Source organism: Onychostruthus taczanowskii, unplaced genomic scaffold, assembly GCF_017590055.1.
Source record: "Onychostruthus taczanowskii isolate IOZ18803 unplaced genomic scaffold, ASM1759005v1 scaffold118, whole genome shotgun sequence".
In the NCBI taxonomy this organism is placed as follows: Eukaryota; Metazoa; Chordata; class Aves; order Passeriformes; family Passeridae; genus Onychostruthus; species Onychostruthus taczanowskii.
Genome location: NW_024498329.1, coordinates 870,421 through 893,826, shown reverse-complemented (window position 1 = coordinate 893,826; position 23,406 = coordinate 870,421). Strand labels below are relative to the sequence as shown.

Here is a 23,406-nt window from a genome sequence, read left to right as displayed (position 1 = left end):
CATCCCAACACCACAGTGACCGACCCCACCTCTTTCCAGTAAAATCCTTTATTTGCCCTTACTCCACAGTGCCGGGTCCCGTCACCAGCACTCACTTCTTCTTCAGGAGCTTCGTCATCTCTGGCACCGCCTGCAAACACCAGTGCCAGGGTAGTGCACGTTCCCCTCTGACCCCCACAAACTCGCCCTGTGCAGTTCCCAGCCCTGCAATTACACTGCCCACCCTCCCAGCACAGCACTCCGGGCTCACAGCACTCCCCACTTCTCTCCTGCTGAATAAAGCCTCTTAATTATTTAAGAGAGCTACATTTCCATTAGGTGGAAATAATGCATTCGTACAAAATTTATTAAGGAAATTGTCTACATGGTGTTTCTTCAGAATGTGACTTTGGCTCACAAAGAGGCCCGTGCTCACCACAGAGCCAGCGGGCATTATTTCAGGAATGGCATTAAGTGCTGGCAGAGTTTCTGCCCGTGCCTCCACAGAGCCCGACACTCCCGCCTGTCACACGTGTGGCCACACACAGGCCTGGGACAGGGCTGGCTCAGAGCTCCAGTGGGAACTGCAAGCTCCTCCTGGCCATCAGGCAGTGAGGCAGCAAGCCCAGGCAGAAACAGTCACACCTCCTGCCAACTCTCTACTTCCAAACTTTATGAAGCTTAAAAATGCACACAAGCACCTATGTGTGGTTATTTCCAAAGTGGTTCAACTTCAGGAAGCTGGAACTGATGCAGGCTGGCTGTGACACCCCCCCAACACAACCTACTTGCAGGGATTTGATTTTAAGCATGCAAATCATGACATCAGAAAGCAAATTTTTAAACAACAACCCAAACACCCTCACACAGACATTGTTAACTCTCAATAGATTATATTATGCAACTCCTGTCAGCTCTCCCGAAGTTACCCTGCACATCAAGTTTAGCCTCACCTGAAATAAGTCTGCTACCAGTCCATAGTCTGCCACTTGGAAAATTGGAGCTTCTGGATCCTTGTTAATGGCAACAATGGTCTGCAAGCAAAGGTAAAGCACCATATGAATCTAGATATTGATCATCCTCAGGGGCTGGATTACAGGGCCAGGTCTTAGCCAGGAAATGGGCTGTATTCTCTCCAAGCCCCCAGATGCAGAAGATTTATCTGGGCATTTAATATTTTTCCATCTCAAAAACAAGCACCTCCATCCCTGCTCATCATACACATCTCTGCCATCCTTCCCTGTTGAAAAGCGTAGAAAAAAAAATTACTACAAAGGATTATCTGCACATTCTAAGCTGCACCACTGCAGAACTAACCAGCAGTTACAACAAGCACAATAAAGCCATGCCCAAAGGCCTCTGCACTTACAGTGGGACAGCTTTTAGTTTGTCACACAGTAGAAAACAGCACAACAAATCCCAACACGATGATCCAGAAAGCGTCTTGGTTTAAACCCTGCCCTACACTGAATCATCCTTAACTGCTTGTGACAGCAAGATAAGCATGGGGGGGTGTCCTCATCAGAATCTGCAGCAGGATGGGGAGCACTGCATGGAGGAGGCAGGAGATTCCTGAAGCAGAGGCAGCAGCTGCAGGAGAGCCTGCACACAGCACTGGGGCAGTGCCTGCCCTGCACACCGCAGTGCCTTGGGGCAGCTCGGGCACTGCCCCACCAGGGACCCCCGCGGGCCATCCCACTCCAAGTCCAACACAATCAATGGCTCCGTAAGCAGGGCCTGGTGGCAGCAACTCAGAGAGAAACCTTTACAAATCCTGTGGTTTTAGGCCCCCAGAAATGTTATTTCTTGGCCATGTGTCCCCTGAGAGTCCCTGTAAAGGACCCCACCACTCGTGCAAGCAGGCGGTTCCCAGAGCCCTGCCGCAGCTCACAGCCAAGGACGTGCGAGTGCTGCAGCAATGCTGCCCTTGAAACATTCTCCCCACAGCTCTCCTCTTTTGCAGAGTTTTACTTCAGTTACCCCTCTCTGCAAATGCAAGCCTCCCCAGACAAGCTGCAGGGCAGGAAGCAAATCCAGGCTGTGATCCCTGAGGGTAGTGGCCCAGTAAAGACTTTTCTGACCCTTCTGAGGCCCTGCCATTCCCTGCAGAACCATCCACAGGGGCTGCCAGCTCTGTCCTTAGCACAAAAATAATGAACAAATTGCTTGCAAAACTGTCTGAAGCTTTGGTTTGGCAGCTTAGTCCTTCCTCTGCCTCCTTTACCTGAAGTAACTTCACTAGGATTTGGTTCCCTACCTCATTGCTAACTCAGGGGAGCAGCAAAAGCACCACCCTGCTCACAACAGAACTTTGTGAGTTAAATCTCGGAGTAAGAAAAGATAGGGGAACTCTCATGAGGGAATTAGAAATAAGGAAAGAAAGCAACAACAACTCTTCAGGTCTCCTCAAAAGCTGCATTTTCTACCTTGCTGTAAAAGAACAAATAAATTATACATTTCACTTGGTAGAAAGCATCTGACTGCTTTGGAAAACATATCCTGAAGTGTGCAGGTTCACAATGCCAGATAATTCAGAGTGCTAAGGGAGGACAGGGGACGCTCCAGAGAGCTCCCATGGCTGCAGAATTCTTTGTTTGGGAAAACTGGATCTTCTTCATTACTACCCCACCTAAATGCTTTGGCTAAAAGGAAGGCAGAACACATTCCAAATACCAATAACTAAATCTGAATTTTACAACAGACACATTAGCTTACACTAAAAAACTCAGATATGGGAGAAATTGAAGGGTTAAATAAGCATCTCATATGAACAGATTTCATCTGTCATTATTTCTCCCAGCAGAATACCTCAAAATATCAAACATGCCTTTGGAAAAGCCATGAAAGTAGAGGCTTTGCTGTTACAGGATAATATCACTGCTCAGTGTTTTTGTAACAAGAGACATTCTGGATCAAGTCAGGAGTTCCCAGTGCTGCTGGCAGTGTTAACTGAGAGAAGGTAGCAGATAAACACAGAGGGTCACAGCCTGCAGGATGCAGTTCTCAGGCAGTGGCTGCTGCTCACCACCCCTGCCCATCTCCTCGCCCAGCCAAGGCACAGCTGGAGACCGAGCTGCTCCAAACCCAGCCACCCAGCAGTGCCACAGGAGCCCAGGTGGCCCTGGCAGCAGTGCTGTGCCTGGACTTTCCCTCTGCTGCACTGCAGGCAGGCAGGTGGCAGAACTGTGGCAGTGCTGCTCACCGAAGCCCTTGGGAATACACTGCCACAATTCCCACCTCTCAAGAGACACCTTCACCCCTGCCCATCACACACCCTCAACATCTTGAATTTTGGTTGGTTTTTTTCCAGTGCATCAACTAATGCTAACACCACTCAGGTCCCTGCTTTTAGAAAGCTTAGCATTTCCCCCCAAAATATTTATATAATACATGAGAAAGCAGAGATCATCCTACCACACAGGCTGGTTTGTGAGGACAATTACAGTCACAAACTCACTGGTCTGTCACTGGTTAAACACAAGAAACTACCTGACAAGTCTTGCAACCCTTTTCCTCAGCTTTGTAAGCTATTAAAAATTGTGGTTTGGTTAAGTTCATTCTCTGAAAATAGAAAAAAAAATACATAGCCTTTTGAAAAAATTACTGTGGGAGGCAAGACCTCCAGTTTTTGATGTCTGCCATTTGATAGTATCAATCAGCAGGTAACTCTGCTCCTCTTTTCAAACACTGCACTGTGGGCCAAACTGGCAATTCCAATTTAGGATTATTTGCTTTGGCAGCCAATGAGTTAAACCTTTTAAAGTTTTACTGCCGTTTTATTGCAGGTTTCCATTTGAATGGCTAAATGCAGGAATGTCAGAGACATCTTTTACTTTATGGAATAGTAAGTTCATAATTCAAATTGTGCATTGTTATGCATGAATTAATATGTCATAGTCTGGAATAAAGGCAAATGGAACTATGGTATAGAATTCAGGCATATGTGCTTTGGGTTGGGCTTTTTTAAGCAAAGTCAATTAGCTGCTTCCACTGATCACTTTGGGTTGTAGTGCAAAGGTTTTTCTACTCCATGAGATGTTTTGCCACAGTATCTTTTTTTGTCAGAGTGTTTTAAAGCAGCAGGAAATACGAAACCCATCTAAAGCACTGATGCAAAAGCAAGAGAGTCAGCTCACTTCCTTTCTCAAAAATCTCTTCTGGTGCATCAACTTCACATACCTTGCTGTCTTTCATTCCAGCCAAGTGTTGAATTGCTCCAGATATTCCCACAGCAATGTAAAGTTCCTAGAAAAAACAAGAGAGAGACATTTTTGGTCCCCACACCACAGTCTCACTAAGCTCTCACAAACCTTAAACCAAATCAATTACATGCAGCAGTTTTTACATTACAGTAGTTTCCAATGCTAAAGGCAGCTGATGTTTGTTCCCTTCCCCACCTGGGGATGCAATGTGACTGCAAAAGGAGAATCCCAAAGGAGCATCTAGCAAAGACAGATTAGGGGAAAAAAAATAAACAAAGTCTGCATCAAACACATATGACACTGCTCAGCTAAAGGCCAGAGCAATCCATGTTCTCCAGACCCTGGAGATTCCCAGTGCAAATATTAAGGAAGATAACCTAGAGATGGAAAATGCAGCTGCCTGAAGAGCAGACCAGGGCTCTTCTTCAAAGCCCCCCAGAGCCTTTCCCTAAGACAGAATGCTCAAACTGAAATTCAGGTGTTAGACCTTTGAAAGGCTCCCCAAAGAGCAGGAGGAACCTCTGAGGGCTGGTGCCTGCACACCTGCACTTTGTGCTCCTCACCCCAGCCCTCCCCAGGCCTCCCTTCCCCACTCCCACTCAGGAGTACAGAAGGCACACCAGCCACACCAACACTCTGCACTTTGGGGCTTCCAGTTTCACATCTCCAAAGAGCCTTACAGTCAAAAGAGGTTGCAATTTATAGGTAAATAGATCTGTGTCAGCTGTTTTATGCACAGCTCAAAACTATTACTTCTCCTTGGGCTGACAGTCATCCATTCTATCATCTACCCAAAACCAAGGTTCAGGGCCCTGACAGTTCCTCCAGACAGAGCTGAACTCTTTAGCTAACCAATGCCACAGAAGAAAACTAAAGAATGTACTTTTCACCAACTTGTTCAATAACAGAAAATGAACACATAAATTTAGTTAGGGGCTCATCTACCAAAATCAGTCAAAATGTGGTACTTCACACGTGCTTAGAAAAGACAAAGCCCCAAACACTAACATGATTTCTCTTTTAAAAATACCATGGGTATTCTATATCTAAGAAAATATAAATCTAATTAAACTCAATAAATAATACTGGGGGGCCACAGGGAGGGTAAGAGGGTCAAAACCAATCTGACCACTGTGCAGCTGAACCTGCATTACAGTTAAGCAGCTTTTAGCATGGCAGAGCCAAGCCCAGCTGTGGGACATGCACAGAGCCACACAGCAGAGTGACAAAGGTGCTCAAACACAGACCCACAGAGGCCTCTGCCACACAGGCCTCAGATTAATTTCATTACATCATCAATGTCATTACATCAATTAAAACAAAAAATGCTTTCTGATGTTTCTCCAACAACAGATTCTGCCCACTATGGGTTTTTTAAACAGGAATAGAGAAATGAAATTTATGAAGTTTTTCTGTATTTTTGTAAAAAAAACCTCTCTAGTGTAAAAACTGAAGGGGAGGGGAAATAAAGCAGAAACAAAGTATTTCCTATCAAAAAGGCTTCCTTTGAAACATGGAATCTAGTCCATGTACTTCCACAAAACCACGCAGCTGGTGAACACACTCAGAAACTCCTTGGCCTCAGCAGGCTTTTACCAAGTGGATTACTATTGGAGGTCAATCTATTTTAACCACAGCTGCAATGTAACCTAATATGTCCACATCAGAACTCATGGCAAGAATGCAATATTTTAATTATACCAAATAAAAGAACAGATGTTACAGGAGAAATTATTCTAACATCATGCTGTCTTTAATACGAGCTCTTTTTAAAGACACATTACTGTAATTTGATTTTTTTTGAGAGCAATTCATTAAGTGCCAGTCATCCAGACTACCAGATACTCTTATCAGTCTGCTTAACATTGTGAAGTTCAATCTTTGGAAAGAATCCAGCTAACCAGGAGCCAGATGCCTATGAATATATTCTATTAAAATATCTAGGAAAGACAAGGATGTTTCATTAAAAGGACATTTGTAAATCACCAGGCTTGTCTAAAAGCACTTATTATGCATCTAGGCCATGGCCTTCTAGGCTATGTGCTTTTGGCTCCTTGGCTCAGACAAGTGGTCCTGCCAGTCAGCTCTAACCCTGACAGGAGATCACCTCAGCAATGTTTCCACAGAGAGAGCACAGGACAGCAGGGCTCTTAGCAACACTTTTGTGCTGTCAAAGGGACAGGACTGCTTAAATCTTAGTTTTAATCTATTCTGCAGTTCAGTAGGAGGGACCCAAAGGACCCACTATGTCTAAATGATAAAGCTTCAGGACAGTTCACTGCTGTCCTGAGGAGAATTCAACTGGTCATCCAGAGACGACATAAAGCACTGAGAAATTCAAATCCTTATTTATTTTCAGAGTAATAGCCTTGTTTTGATGTTTTCCCTGAAATCACTAACTTCTGTCAGGCCTTCTGCTGAGTCCTGTGATTGCTGTGTCCAAGTGCCAGGTCAGGACTGCAGCCCCTGGAAGCAGGAGAGGGAGCAGAAAGGAGCTGGGCAGCCCAGGGCAGAGCCCCTTGCAGAGGGTGCTGTGCCTCGGCAGCGCAGGGCAGCAGCTCTGCAGGGAGCTCTGGCAAGGCACAGAGCACAGGCACCCCGGTCTGCCTCACACCTCCCAGGGGCCAGACATGGCTTCACACCCACGTCAAGTCCAGCTTTTTGGAACCCTGGAAGTTGCTCTGATTACTGCTGCCAGGCAGCTGATGCACAGCCCCCAGTTACAGGCACTTACAGCGAAGTCCAGGACGTGGAGCAGCATTTGCCAACTCCCTAGAGCTGGGCACAGGCAGATTTCCACTGAAGGGCTGCTGCCAGCACTGGGCCACACGAGAACAGGCAACAAAACAGAGCACACACATCCCAGAGCAAAGGGTTCACAGCACTGTGAACAAATGGAGTGCCAAAAGCAACTGAAGTCAAGGAAGTAAACGTTTTGGTGGTGTATGGACATGACACCAGCTTAGAAAATTGTCTTGGCTCTCAGTAACTCCATTTCACACAGGAAATACTGTACAAACATCACAGCCATGCCACAAATATTTTTATGAAGTTGCTGGCAGACATCAGTACAGGGAAAGGACACCAGAGAAGAGAGTTGATGGCAAGGAGGAGCAGGATGGAGGGAACACATGGCACAGGACATGGAATGCACCAAACAGGCAAGACTCTGCAAAGCAGAGCACAAGGTGGCACCAGCGCTCCAGATGTGCTGCTGGGAGGGCTCAGGGCATCAGCAGTGGGCAGATGTGTGTGGAGGGGGTCACCAGCACCCACGAGGTTTCTCCCAAGGGCCACAGCAGCAAGCCAAGGTGACTCTGCCAGCAAACTGGCACAGAGGCCAAGGGGCTTCCATTTGTCCTGCCACACGTCCTGCACAACACTGTGGCAGGCAGGACTCTGACACAGACCTCCAAGCTCATAAGCACAAAAATGTTGCATCACAACCACCCCAAAAAACCCCCAGAACTCCAACTCCGAAACTGATCCTATTCAAAGTCAGGATTCCAAATCAAAAATCCGCTTTCTCGGTTGCTGGTTCTCCCAAACTGATCCTATTCAAAGTCAGGATTCCAAATCAAAAAAAAATCCATCTAGACTTGTATTTTTCCAACACAAATGACCACGGTATGTCTTGGACTCATTACATGCTAATCATTAAAATGAAAAAAAAAATCCTCCTTGGCCATTCCCTAAACTCTATTTCTGCTTCAGACATACCCAGCTTATTCAGTGGCAGACTTCATGTGCACGAATCTGCACATCTGGCCCCAGAATCCACACAGCCAGTTTTACCTGCTGTTTGGACAAATGCACAGGAGTGCTGCACGTGGATGACTGCAATTACCAACATACCAATGCAGTTATTTTCCTGTGCATACAGACTCTTGCAATTATTTATAGAATAATTTGTGGCATGTGATATTACTTCATTTATACTTACGAGAATATTTAAATATGCCTTAGGCTGCCTTGGGGCAGTTAAGGGACATTTGCTTGAGAGAACTACCAGAACAGTTTTTATTTCAACTCCAGAGCCTTTGACTGGTGCTGTGACACCCCACAGGGCAGCCACAGGTGCCCCACAAGCTGAGGCAGCTACTTTGCAAGCATGTTGTCAGCTGCTATTGATTTTTATGACAATTTTTGAATTATGCTGAAAACCTCAACACACATCAATTTATCATCCTACCAATGGCACGCTTTTAAACAGGCCAGTTTAATAAACCCCTCTGACATACACACTATTTTTAAAAGCAGCTCAGATATTTTTTTTTTTTTTGCAAGAGTGAAAGGACAATGAAATTAGAAAGAAATCTTTGTGATCAAAATTGCTTTGTACAAGAGATTCCTTCCACTTACAAGCTATTAGGCCAATAAAATATTTTCTGGCTTGACAGTAGTTCATGCCTATTGCACTGTACATCACATACTTCTCCAGCATGTACAGCTTTGGTGCAGCTGACCCACTCCATTCAGGAAGCACACATCACTACACTAGAGCCCAACTGCAGTTTCTTTTTCACTTTAAGAACCTTTGATCAGCCAAGCTGTGTAATTACTCCTAAGCGTGGCTAGGGTGTCTGCTGGAGTGCAGGGCCATACAGCAATTTTTTTCCCCCTCTCTCCAGGGAAAAGCACATCAATTGCTTTCAGCTAAATGCACTCACATATGAATATTTTAGTACAATTTAATGTTTCTGCACCAACCCCAAAGGAGCAGAGCATCAATTTGTGAACATAGTTTTCTTGGAGTTAAAAGCTACACTGGATAATGCAGGATGAAAGGGGTTGTCAATCCTTAGCTTTTTAGCAAGTCAGAGAAAGACAGTCTGTAAATTCAGTCCCAGCTGCATACAAACAGCTCTCTAAAGTTTGCCACCATAAAGCTACTTTTCAACAATAGTGAATTATCAGAGGAGATATTCCAAAAACATTTACCCAAGCACAGTTGGTTTTCCCAATGCTATTCCCATCTGCCACCTACCTAACAGCCCCAACCATTTATACCATGCAAAGTGCACCTGCTGTCTGTTAATAACACCCACAAACCTGAGGTACAAATAACACATTCCTACAAAGCACTGAGCTGAGCAGAGCAAAAATTATGTACCATGCTTTTTGAAGAAGAAACTTTGTTATCTCAATGTTCCCTTGTATGTGCAACAAATGAGGAAGTAATTAAGATCTCACCACTGACAGCAAAGAATAGAACATTTTTTTTAAGAAAGTACAATCCAGACAAGAGGAGTGACAATTCTCATGATGCCAAGGGAACTAATTGGTTCTGTTGTCAGTAATTTTAGGTAAGGGCCAGACAACAAAAGAGAAGAAAAATACTAGAATAAAATATGCCTTGTTTCACTTTCCTTATGCTTCCTCACAGGAGAGTGAAGTGAAACAGCAGATAAGCCAATCTGAACAAGGAAAGGATCCCTAAGAAAGTGATGGGAAGTAACACTCAAGGACAGTTAGTATTCACTTATTACAAAGAAACAGAAAATACAGGAATTATGTAAATGATGTTATACTGTGCCTCTCCCTCCTGCTACTCCCAAAGCAAGATGACAACTACCAAGTGCTAAAAAGCAACAGAAAATACAGGAATTATGTAAATGATGTTATACTGTGCCTCTCCCCTCCTGTTACTCCCAAAGCAAGATGACAACAACTAAAAAGTCACTCACTGCGGTGAAAGGGATGCTCAGTAAAATACTGAGGGCACAGAGAGGATCCCATCCTCTTCTGGAAGAGGGGGAGCACAAGAATTCCAGCATTCTTACCCAGCTTTGGTGCCTTTCAAGTGAACCAACATCTCACTCCTCAGTGTCTCAGCTGAAGCTGCACCTCTAACATGCCTCTTTTCCTCTCGTTATTACTGTCAATTCCTGACAGTTCTAAATTGCCTCCCTTGTCAAGTTCCTTCAGTCTCTTACAGCCAGAGATCCTCTAGCATGAAGCTGAAGCAGTGAAGCCAAGCAGTTTCCTCCTGGCCATCACATCAGACCTGCACTGAGTTCCCCTCTACCTGGCCCAGATGAGGTTTCTCAGTGCATGCTCCTGCCTTCTGTGCAATCATGACACCTTCTAGCACAATCATTTAATCCAGTATCAATTATTGCTACATCACACATTTCCTAACTTCTGCCTTCCTCAGTTTTCCACCTCAGTTTCCACTCATCTATTAGTGTTTCTTACCCAATGTTGAAAGTAACAAGAGAGCAGCAACTGAACACCTTAAAATAAAAAAAAATAAATTAAAAAAATATTCTTACCCAATGTTGAAAGTAACAAGAGAGCAGCAACTGAACACCTTAAAATAAAAAAATTACATTAAAAAAATTAAGTTGTTTTGCCAGCTAGGAAATCCTACAGCAGAAACTAAGGCAGCTCTAGTGTTAGACCCTGAAAGAGGACCAATTTTAGAAGAGTGAAGATTTAAACTCTGAAGAGATTAAATTAGCAGAACACCTTCCAGGCAGCAGCTGATCCTTCACAAGGTCAGAGGATAACAATATACACACACACTTGCCAAAAAGCACCTCTCAGTGTCACTGAGGTTCTGCCTGTTTTCTGGGGACAAGAAGCTGAGTGTGGGTTAATCCCAGTACAAGCCCACCTTCCCTCAAAACCAAGTTCCTGAGACAGATTATTGTTTTGCATGTAAGAAATGTTGCTAATTATGCCTTGGGTAAGGAAAGCTAATACATTCATGTTCCATTTACAAGTTTTAAATAACTGAAAAAAACACTTTTTACTTTCTTTCTTTCTTTCTTCTCCACACCTGTTTTGTTCTTGTTTCTTTCTTTGTGAACATGAGAAAAAGAACTGGGAAGATTTTGACTGTGGAAAGTAACACCCCTGACTATTTGAAATTTCTTATGTAAAAATAGAGTTACTCTGGGGTAATGGTGGTAGGCTTGAATTAAGTATATCAGGTTAGTATTTTCTAATTGGATATACTTAATTCATATTTAGTAGTAAGCACTCATAGGAAGGATATTTTTATCCAAACTCAGCTAATTTTAACATTCTTACAAGTGCTTTTTCCTTAAACAGAAACTACATACAGTACTTAACCTGAGAATCAAATTTATTTTTTCTGCAGAACACCTGCATATAAGAAATAGAGGGAAAAACTGGTTTCTAATTGTAAAAAATATGCTAAAATGGCTGTCACTGATTAAGCACTGAATATACTAAACTGGGTTTTTTTTAATTAGGAAGAAAACATTTTATATTTTAATATATCCACTTATGTCTAAAAATTTCCTTCCATCTCATCAAATAATATAAATCAGCCTTCTCTTTCATAAGACACAATGTTCAAATAGGAGCTGCAATCCCTTGAAAGCAAGAGGTTAAAAAATGTACTAACAGAAATAAAAATAATACACTGAATATTTTAATAACTGGACTAAAACTGTACAAAAGAAAAATTGCCAAAGATCCAGTCAAAACCCAACAATATGCATAAACACCAACATGAACAACACCTCGAAGTTTAACAGACCAAGGCTACTTTGGAAAAGCAGATGTGCTGTGTAGAACTAGGGCTCAAACAGACAAAAGGGGAAATCTGTGCTCTTTAATTAACTGCATTCCTCCATCACTTCAGTGAAACGATCTCCAGTTGCTCCTTGAGTGGCACTGTGTTTGTGTATTAGTACCTAGCATTTTGGAAAGCTGCTGTGCCTGTGAGGTTTGGGGCTCAGTGATGCACTGTCTCGGCTGCACTCCCAAAAACTGAAGGCAGTGACAGAATTATGAAGGACCAGTGACCAAGACCACCCTTCCTTCCCCAAATGCACAGCTGAAGGCCTGGGAAGGAACAAGCAGCCCTTGCTATCACCCAGGGATGAGCACAAACACACCCCAGCAGTCACACAGAACAAGCAGCACAAGCACCTCCCCTCTTCCTGAGCTTGGAACTAACCCCTGTCCGTCTGCAGTCTCAAGCTGACCCAATTCCAGAGTCCTGGAAAACAATGCATTCCACTCCTCCACTGAGACTGAGACTATTAATAGAAGTGTAAGAGCACACACCAAGTTCCTTTCCCATCAGAAGCCAACAGCTGCACAGGAGAAAAAGCGTGGCTCAGACTCCAGAGTTTCTTGTGTCTGAGACCCTTCCCCTGCTTAGAACCCACACACCCAGAGGGCACACACCATGTCAGCTCAAAACTGAACACAAAACTCAAGTCTCAGCTACTTCACCTGCCCAGTGTTCAAACTGGCTTTGCAATTCCCCAGACAGAACATCACAAGCTCTCCCTGAACCGATACCGAGCACGTCTCACACAGGGAGAAAGTTCTTCTGAGAACTGCTAAAATAGCCAGTGTCATCTTGACCTGACAAAAAGAGCTCAGTTCTTCTTCAAGTCAACTCTATTTTCCACTGCAGAGAATCATTTTCTAGCTGAAGTATCAAAAAGACAGTGAAGTAGAATTAGGAATGTTAAATTAAGAATTTGCAGTTTTCAACTGCTTCACATTTAAGATGCCTACCCAACATACAGAACAATTAAAACCTCTAGTCAGCAACTCTGTGGGCTTAGTATCAATTAAACTTGTACTTCCATTACAATTAACATTCCATGTTTTCTATATTTCTAAGGCACTGAATTCTATCCTTGCATGTATTTTAAGATCCAGACTAAATATCTGACATTTGAAAGAAGAGGAATATAATTTCCAGTACTCTGCACAACTCACTACTTGATAAACACTTGTTAAGAAGTGAGAAGAGAGAAAAATGCATCAGCCTGCAGACAAATAGAGCACCACACAAGTGCCAGTTCAGATCATTTATGACACCAGAGTTTAACATTCATTCATTACTCCTGACTAAAGGCTATTTTGTTAAATATTTTGTCCTCTAGAAGAGGACAATGACAACACTGATGTGATCCTATGATGTGGCTTTATGTTCTTACTACTCTCACATGTTGCTATGGGCCATCTGTGGCAAAATACAGCATTGTATCATCATCAAAAACCAGCCTTTTTTGTTTCAACATAATTGTTTATATGCCCTTGACTCTGGAAAGAATGTTCATTGTTGAGCCTTAATACACAAACCAGAGCTGAGCTGTCTTCAAATTAATATTCTCCACCTCATTAATGGATATTTAGGTAGAGAAGAACTAAGGATGGTTAGTCCCATTTCATGCCCTTTGAAAATACACATTTAAATGACACTTAGCTTATATCCTAAGCAGAAAGAGTTGGGGTGGCATTTATAATCCACAGAACCTCCCAATTTCCTTACACAGCAGAGGTTAATATCACTGCTGTCAAGATTTTGGAATTACCTTAGTCTTATCAACAGGTCTACTTCTCAGAAGGAGTGTTTTGTAGCAGTTGGTTATCATACAGATTTACAGCTTCAAACACTAGCCTGTCTAGAAATAGCTCCACTCAGGCCCACAGGGTCATCATCAGATGGCCTCTGATGAGGACTTCAAAAAAAGTAGCAAACATCCCTATCCACAACTCAAGACAGAAGAAATCAGAACCACAGAACATCTTGTTCAAGAAAATCCAGCAGACAGAGCTGACAACAGAATCACAAGTTCCTGTTTTTGACATCCAAGTATTACTCTATCCTGCTTGATATATTACTAGAAAAATAATGGTCATGGTTTGAATTTCTTAAATTTGCAGCAATGGCAAAGGCAAAACATTTCAGGACCTATCAAGGCTTTGAACATGCACAGCTTTTTAGTGTTATTTAAATTATTACCACTTGGTAAATGCAGCAATTGAAATACCATGAGTTTTTCTACTAAGTTTCAGCTCTTCCCTTCTGGTTTCATTAAGCCACTAAGAAGTAAAAAGCTGCTCCTGGGTGCCTTCTGTTGCCATACACAAAGAGCTGCTTACTGAGGGGCAAAACCTTTACTCCACGGTGGAGCTCAGTGTACCCCTGAGAGATCATCAGTTCTCAGAGTGGGCTCTGCCCCACGCTGGGCTGAGCTGCATTTGGACCTCCCTATTTACAAACACCCAAATGTGCTTCATCTGGTACAGCTTTCTGCATGTCCTCGGGTCATCAAGGACAGTGAAAGAAGTCTCAGTCTTCTGCAGGACAGAAAGCCCCACAGACACACAAAAGACACAGAAATCAGTTCCCTGTGATACAGGGATGCAGAAATAGCAGCAAAATACATGCAGCATGTTATTGCCCAATACTGAGCCATTCAGAGTGCATCCTTCTTGGTATTCTGCTCTACAGCAGCCAGTCTGCAGATTATTCCTCTCTTACATTTCTTGCACTTTCATTTCTTACAAAAATTTTGCTTTGACTGTACTGCAATAATTCAGTAACAGCTACTAAAAGTTTTTTAACAATCATCACCTGAAAAAACCCAGAACACACAATTGCAAGAGATCAAGCTACGGATTGATGTAATTTCGAGTTTATGTCACTAATGATATATCTTAGCATAGCAATGCCAGCTGCTAGGAAGCTAAAAAAGGTTCAAGCAGCTATGAAAAAAAAAATGCAGCATGAATATCCCTAACAAAGCTGTGTCAGAACACATCCCATTCACCCAAAGCAGAGATCTCCATCGCAGCTTGCTTCTGTCATTTTGTAAACACTTCGTCAAGTGACAGCATCACGGTGGGCACACTGATGTTCCTGTTAGGCCTGGAATTAAGACTCAGCTCATCTCTAGGTGCTTGCTCTGAAGGAAAATGCATGCTAGAAACATCCCAGCTCTATGATGAGAGATATTTCCATACTTACTGGTGCTACTATTTTGCCCGTCTGTCCGACCTGCATGTCATTAGGAACAAAGCCAGCATCAACAGCTGCACGGGAAGCTCCAACTAGTTGAAAGAAAATATTTTCAATGTTTTCTTTTAAAATATTTGTGAGCCAAATTTATATCACCATAAAAGCCCGTGTATTTTACTGAAGAGTCCCACACTCTAAGGGCACATATTTAAAAGCTTCCCTCTTAAAAGCTCTTATGGTAATCCCTCTCTATACCACTAGCTAAAAACTTCCAAATACTAAGTGCTAATGCACTTCATAAGCAACAGGAAATCCCTACTCCCAGCACCAAAGGGCCATATATTTAAACCAAGGATTTCAATCTGGCGTATGTCCATGATTTTTTCTTGTTGCTTTGTCAAAAAAAGATTTTCCCATAAATGCCTTCCCAAAATGTTCCTTCAGGTCTGAATGTAATGTATGTGCTATCTTGTATTGCTGTGAATCTCAAAAGTCAGGCATGGTAAAGAAAAGTACCAAAGTAAACTCGAAAATGCCATATGGACATTTAGTTAGCAAAAACACCACTTTAAAAACTAAGCAAATCATGTGAATGCTAAAATTAATGGAATTAAAACATTAGAGCAAACAATTTCTCCTTCTTTCCCAACCTTTATAGAAAATACTTCACTGAAACATTGTAAATGGTTGATTTTCTCCCGTTAATACAAAGGCACAGCAAAAGGACAGAGCCACTGTACAACAACGTGAGGAGGATTTGGTTAAGAAGCACTAGAAAAGGATGTATGCAGAAAGTATCAGCTCTTCAACACGAGCTGTGACTGCTTCACTTTTTGTTTGCTAGCTTCTGTTCTGGAGATTTGAGAAGCACAGGGAATATTACAGGTTAGTATTTTGCTTCATACACAGGCATTTAGGTATAGTTGACAAAACTTTATCTATAACTAAACTAAGAGCATTTTAACCATTTCATACAGATATGAAAATAAAAGACCTAAGATGAATTCTGGTTTTAATGTGACCTGTTTAAATTTAATAAACAGGGTTAAAAAAAAAAAGGAGGAAATCAAGTTTACCTGCAGCGTGCAATTGATCCGCAAGTTCATACAACAACTTAAAATTTTCACCACTCTTCAAGCCTCTCCCTTAAAAGTTAAGAACAAAAGAAGATCAAGAAAGAAGAACATGTGTTTTAAGATCTTTTTTTGCCTATGTAAACTTTCTGTATGAGTATGAGCATTTGCAAAGACTCAAAGACATGGCTGCACAGGGTATTTTTGGATACATTACTAACCAGTATTTAATAATTGGAGATTTAGCTTTTGTCCTTGCCATTAATATTTCATATGTATAAACCAACACCACTCTGTCTTGTTTACTTCCTGCACAGAGCACCATCAAGGTCATTCTCCAAAACCAGGGAAACAGAGTTTTTTTTAACTAATTTGTGCTCCCTCTGCTGGCTTCAGGAACAAAACACTGTAGTGGAATTAGTAAGAAATCATTTTAGCTGTAGGCATACAGTAAAAATCACAGTCCATCACTTGATACCTAAGGAGCAGAATACAATCAATACAGGTTTTAAAATCATTAAGGTCATTACATAATAATGTTCAGACTAACTGAAATGATCAGCAGTAATTTTGATATATGAAAAAACATGTTACATTTCCATCTAAAAAACAATATTGCTAAAATTTTAAAGAGGCTCATCAAATATGAAAACATTCTTACACAGCCTCCCAGCATATGCTGAACTCGTGTATTACCTCTTTACAAAACACACATGTTGAGTGCTTCCCCACTAGCCCCCATGGAATATTTCAGAATTACACCAGAATTTCTTTTTTTTCCCTGATGTATCACATTACAGACACGATTCACCAAGAGGTGCCGTTACTGCAACGCAACATCAGTCAGGTTCCCTGTGATCACTCACCCCCTGACACAACCACTTTGGCACTGGTGAGCTCGGGCCGGTCGCTCTTCGTCAGCTTCTGCTCAATCCACTCCGAGATCCCGACAGGCGGCGGGGGGGTCACTGCAGTCACCACACGGGCCAGACACCCAAGGAAAAGGACAAAGCACGTGTGTTCAAGCTGCAACCTGAGCTCAAGCTGTTCCGAGTTCATTCATAAGCGATTGTGCCGCGAGCTTTTGCCGAGTCCCAGCAGCTGCTCCTGGCACTGAGGAACAAGCCTCGTTCAGCAGCTGCGTTCAGGGAACCCGCAGTACAGACTGCTCCACAAGGAATTCTGCTCTGCAGGTGCCACACACCGGTACCAGCCCAGCACAAGTGTGAGCCTTACTATCACAGGCAGACAAGTCAGTCAGGCAGTGCACCAGCAGTGCAGCACACCATTCAGTGATGTCTGACTCCTGCCACCCACGGACGTTAGGAAATACAGGATGGTCAGAGGCAGGGACTGAGCCACAAAACAGAAAGGCCACAGTGAGAAACAGGAGAGGTCACCAAAATGGAACAGGTTACCCAAAGCAGTTGTGAAGTCTCCACCTGTGGACATTCTCAAAGCCTGACTGGACACAGTTCTGGGCAACCTGCTCCATGGGGCTGGACTAGATGATCTCTAGAGATCCCTTCCAACCTCAACTACTTTGTCATTCTGTGACTGGATTTCTCAATTATCAGAGCTACACTGGCTTCATTAAATTGTAAATTGAACTGATATAGTTAAAACTGATCTAAAATTCTGTATTCTCAAATCAATTTAAACTGCCACTAATTTAGCTTGATGATGTAATGACCTTTCTCAACTGCAATGTGATTAAACCAAAACTGCAGAGAGCCAAACACTTCTATTTTTGCTCGGTCTTGTTTTGAAAACCAATCTGGTTATTCAAACAGCTGTAACTTGTCCTTCCTTAAAGTTTCAAGACTGCAGTGGCAGACGTTTAGGCAGTGAGTGGAACAAGCACGGATTTCAGCACAGATAATCTCCATTTCTGGTCAAAGAAAAGGAAGTAACTGTGCAGATAATCTCTATCTTCTCTTACCAGACATCACTAAAAAGTGCAAGAACCTGTAATTAAAAACATAAAGCTAACATTACGACAATCAGTTTGCTTTGACAAATACTTCTACAAAACACCACCAGGCAGTGAGCAAAACTAACTCTATTAAACAAAAGAAGATCATCCCAGAACAAATACTCACACTTTTCTACACTGGCACTACCGCCGCTCGCTGGTGCAGCCTCAAATGAAGTTCCCCGCACAGTAAACACTTTGATTGCTTCATCACACTGCACAGTGCAAATAATATTTCCTAAAAAAAAAGACATAAAAAATAATAAAGATTATCAGACATGCCGTGCTTTAAAAAAAAAAAAAATAATATCAAAATCACATTAGCAGTTGTACCAGAATATGCGACATCCGCCAAGGTACTTCCCAAAATTGCAGTTTTAGATGACTAAAACTTAGCACTTAATAACTAGAGATTACTAATACTTTCATTTATGTTTTAGCCCTGTGTTTCTAAAGTATGAATACAAATCTTCTATTTTCAAACAATACAAAGCATTCAAATAATCTCTTATTAATAAGATTATAAATTTCAGAAGGAATGAAAAAAACAACTTTGAAAATGCCATTCTTAGATATAAAGAATGTCTATAATTCAAAGTAGATCTTTAATCCTGTTGCATGAATTTGCCAGAACTGAAGACAACGAGGCCTCCCCCAAGTATCTGTGGGACTGTGTTTCTCTCTATAATATAATACAATACTTCTGAAGGCTGCAGGGAATTTTCTAAAAGAAAAAATGCTGCAACATTCATAAACATTCAACTATTCACAAATGAAGTCACCTTGTAACTGTGAGTTACTGGGAAGGAACTTGAAGTGCAGCATAAACCACATTCCAGTCCCGTAACTCAAAATGTAATATCCTGCTGCTACGTGTGGTACAATCTTTACAGTAAAATTAAGAAACACAAGCTAATGAGCTAATATCTAAAATAAAACACAGTGTCAGGCAAACATTAGAGAAACAAGACTGAAAAAAATAATCACAAATTAAGGTAATTAAATATTAGAAATAATTCATTCAATGTCTTCGTAATTAGAAAAAATAACCTTGTGGTATCTTAAATCAGAACTAATGCTAGTCCTATTAAATAAAGCTGGACAATTAACCTGATGTCTTGTGCTTTCCAGAACCTGATCAGAAGGGCATTAACAGAGTACATGGAAAGGATGGAACCAAATTCTGTTCCTTAAGGTGACAGACATGGGTCTGACATGCTTCTACCAAAGCCCTTGGAATTACTTGCTTTCTCACACAGGGAGCATTGTGTCCATCCCCAGCTTAATTTTTTATGAACCACAGCAATTGAGATTGTAAAGAGAAAATTCCTATCATATTCCAAGGTTTTAACATTAGGATCATGTAGAAAAATTAGCACTACTGGATTCTTCATTGGACAAATACACACAGATTTTGAGATTACCCACCTGCATAGATAGTTCTCACAAAAGTATCTGGGGACTTAATTTCAATAATGTCAGAAACAGGGGCAACATCAAGCTTGCCAGCCACTCTGGGAATAAGATTCTAGAAATCAGAGATAAAAAAGTTAGCAAAGTAAGCTAACTAAAATGTACATGGTCAGTAAAAGAACACTGCTGACCCGATTTCATATAATGCTGTCTCCAAGACATACAGAACTAAGATTTTTGAAGGGCTACTCATGTAGCTTTAGCAAATAAAACCCCATTACTGTAATAACATTAGACATTTTATGAGACTTACTGTAAGTAAACCCGTAATTCAATATCTTAAATTAGGAGACTTATTTGCTTCAAATATTCTAAAACTGAATATAGATGCCATTTACTCAGAAAATTGACAGTTATGGATTGTTGAGCTCTTGGCACTTCAAGGGGAAAAAAAATGGTGCTTTCGGAAGTTAGATTGCAGAAATTATAGGAAAAATACCCTGCACTCTTCCCTCCAAAGCAAAAAAAAAAAAAAAATTAAATTTCATATTAAAGTACATATTCTCTTGCTCCAAAATTTACTTTAGAAAATTACTTAGCACCTTTAGGAGTGGCAAGAAGGATAAAAAGAGCAGCAGAAATTATGAAGAAATCAATGATAAGATAATTATTTGCTTTTTTTGTCTGCCTCCTAATCTGGTGCAAGAAAAAAAGGCCCAGGTCTGAAATCTTCACTCACATGAAGCACTCAAAAATGGCAGCGTAAGCTTTAAAGCAAAAGCCATTAACTCCTACTACGACACTGCAGTTAAAAAAAAAAATTAAAAAATGTAAAACCTAAGGCTTAATTTCTCTTAGCAAAAACACAAGCATGTGGATTGCTATTGAGTGGAAGTGAAAGCAGGCAGATGGAAGGCCGATGTCATCTCTCGTCCTGCATCGGCAAGATTTCTCAAGGATCCTTTTTCTCTCATTTTCTGCACCAGATTCTTAGTACTGAGGCTCTCCATGTACTTATAAACACATTAAAATAAAAAGGTTTTGAAAAATTGTATTTTCATTAAAAACCATGCTGGCTGGAACTCAGATTTGTTATTTATATATGTTTACAGACATTTCAATGTAAATGACTTATATCACAGACGCAAATCCCACTCCAAAAAAAAGTTTGCTTCAAATAGGTTTGCACACTCTCATTTCAAGATGCAAATAACAGATTTTTCATCCCAATTTGCTGTGCTTTTCCTTACAATTTTCATGCTTTCAGATCACTTAATCTGCTTTGCCTTATTGCACATTTTGCCTTGTGTCCATAGCATTGGCTGGTTACCACAGAATATTTCTTTTATTTTTTTCACATCAGCTCATAAAAGAACTCAGACATAAATCATGAAATCTAACTAATGACCTCTTAAGCAAACTACTGTAAAATAGTTTGCAAATGCAGAACTGTCCATGGCTGATCTCTCTCAGGCCTTTGATTCACATTTTTACACACAGCAGCGTCCGTCTCTTTTCTACAAGAACTTTTTGATGCTCTTTCATCCACTCACCTTCCCAAACGCAGATGCTCCGGCACAAATGTGAGTGTAATTAAATTTTTTATGAGTTTCCACAATCAAGGGTGTCAGCTCCTCTGAGAGTAAAAATACATTGCTTAGAATTGACAACCATTTTATTTTCAATCACAAACACAAATACATTTCTTTTGTCAACAGGTAAGAACAACTCTCACCTGCTAGAAATCCCTTGTACACATCATGCTGAGCCACGAGAACTTTTGCAACACCCTGCACTTTGCTGAGTTCTGATGCTACCTGTGATTACAATGAATTATTATTAGTTTGTGTTTAACAGGCACCACAAACATATAACAAGGGAGTCCCCACTGCAAATAGCTCACAGCCTATAGATTCATAAAACCAGAACCAAATGTACATGAATTTCAAAAACAGAACAGACCTGAACAGAATAAAATGTAGGTCTTCTGATTCACAGCATAGCTCCTTATGGGATAATGAAAATGAATTTGTGAATAAGAGAACTACGGAGCAAATCAACCTCAGGAAAACTTGCCTCCTGCATGCAGGGCTCCACAGCAATCCCAGCATTTCTTACAGCAGCCAACAACAGCCACACTTGAGGATTATTGCTCAGTATTCCAAATAGAATCAACAAGAAACAATTCCTACTTTAAGTTCAGTCAGTATCTACCACACAAACAAACACAAATGTACAATGCTGTTAAAACAATTCCTACTTTAAGTTCAGTCAGTATCTACCACACAAACAAACACAAATGTACAATGCTGTTACGACTTTTGTCCAAATTCTAGGAGCGACCCTTTGTTTGCATCTGACTTTTTGCCCACTGAAGCAATGTGTATTTTCAATTGATATTTATGCATTTTTTTTCGTTTGAATTGGCACAAGTGAAGTTTAAATGATAAAAGGGTTACTACAGATCAGAGAGAAGAGGACTGACAGCGAAGTCTGGAGACCACATGCATCGTCCAGAAACACTGTAGTTTTACTGAGTTTGATGAGTATCAGTTTACCCTCAAAAATTAACAAAAGGAAATAAAGAAAAAATCCCTAGTAGCTGCTGCAGAATATCTGTTTGAGTCACTGGGTCTTAAATAAAAATCTCTAAACCTTCATTTTTTATAAAATACTTTTTCCCACCATAACATACAGACTCCATATATTTAGCATTAAAAGAAACAAACAAAACATTCACAGTCATTTTTCTCCTATGAAAGTGCACACAATAAGGAAAATTAAAGGCACACATCAGGCGATTATTTCTTTTTTTCTTTTTCATTTTCTTGATTTAGAGAAATATTGGCTTCATCTCCACCTTGAACACCTGAACAGCTATATCCACCTATTTGTTAATAAGCTGCTCTAAGTATGCCTTCTTCATGAGATACTACATGTTGCTTTCAAAATAACAGTGCATAAACAGTATGTAAATATTAGGCATAGTTTTTTTGTACTTCTACTGCTCACATAATACCAAGTCATGCTGGAATAAAAGTGCCACTACTGTGCTACATTGTCTCTAGAACTGGCACATCAAAATTACACTAGAAATGCACAGCTAACGTACAAGGAACTTTTTACATACATGAGCAGTGTGATAAAGTAAAGAAGCACTAATTTCAGAATTTCAGGTTGCAAACACTCCCTACACAACTAGTGATTGCTTAGTAACAGCAACTTGCTCAAAAGCCCAATTTATCACTGTTGTTTCACTTCTGCTGGTTTCCATTTAAACAAGCAAAAGCTTCTTTCCAAATTCTTAGCACTGCAATATTTGTCATTTAAACTTTACATAGATATATCTTGTTTAAAAGTTAATTGTCCTTTAGTCCTATAAAAATTTGCTTGCTCAAGAATGTAACAACCATTATTGATACCATTCCCTGTGAAATGAAATCTATATCTGCATTTTCTCTTTAGAAGAGAAGCGGTTCCAAGTGCAGGACTTTTCTGGCAGATCAGCAACTCCTGGCACAGTTTCTCCTGACTACAGATTATTTTTCAGGCTGCCCGAGACGCTGCCAAGCGTTGTTTCACTGCATTCTTTATTTCACTGGTATGAAAACAGCGTTTCCTACCTTGTCACAGCTGGTACCAGCCACCAGACAGGAGACCTCTCCTCCCAGGCGCTTTGCTGCAGTGATGGTGTTGAGGGTGATGGGGGTGAGGGATTCATTGTTGTGTTCTGCCACCACCAACGTGCTCTGGGACCTCCGAAGCACCGACGCCTGCAAAGCAAGGGGGAAACTTAGCATGGGAACAAAAACCTTTTCCTCTGGCCATCCAAGGCTTTACAGAAATTCGTACTTGTACAGGTCGTAAAACACCGCTAGGCTCATTCTAGATCATTTTTATTAAGTAAAGAAAATACACAGGGTGATACAAAAAGAAAATACAAACCCGCTTGCCTTCACCATGTCTGTAACGTGCTGTGCTTAAACTGAAACTCCACAGGAAAATACTGAACAAAAGTAA

The 23,406-nt window shown here is 41.2% G+C and overlaps 1 protein-coding gene across 1 annotated transcript; it reads right to left on the bottom strand.

Annotated features, from left to right (window-relative positions):
* Positions 1-32: 32 nt before the first annotated feature.
* Positions 33-23,201, bottom strand: ETFA (electron transfer flavoprotein subunit alpha). Its single transcript, XM_041427731.1, has 11 exons — positions 23,010-23,201; positions 21,122-21,203; positions 20,940-21,022; positions 19,402-19,501; positions 18,101-18,211; positions 16,865-16,966; positions 16,002-16,070; positions 14,935-15,017; positions 4,159-4,224; positions 933-1,013; positions 33-130 (listed from the first exon to the last, which is right to left on the bottom strand). Exons 1-11 carry the CDS (start codon positions 23,184-23,186, stop codon positions 92-94), a joined length of 993 nt encoding a protein of 330 aa, XP_041283665.1. The 5' UTR covers positions 23,187-23,201; the 3' UTR covers positions 33-91.
* Positions 23,202-23,406: the final 205 nt, after the last annotated feature.

Excerpts from the sequence above, each read along its gene's own strand:
- ETFA (XM_041427731.1), bottom strand. The coding sequence starts at position 23,186 with ATGCTAAGTTTCCCCCTTGCTTTGCAGGCGTCGGTGCTTCGGAGGTCC. Across the intron at positions 21,023-21,121 it reads GTACAAGGGATTTCTAGCAG|AGGAGCTGACACCCTTGATT; the intron begins GTGAGAGTTGTT and ends TTTTACTCTCAG. Across the intron at positions 4,225-14,934 it reads CGGGCAAAATAGTAGCACCA|GAACTTTACATTGCTGTGGG; the intron begins GTAAGTATGGAA and ends TGTTTTTTCTAG.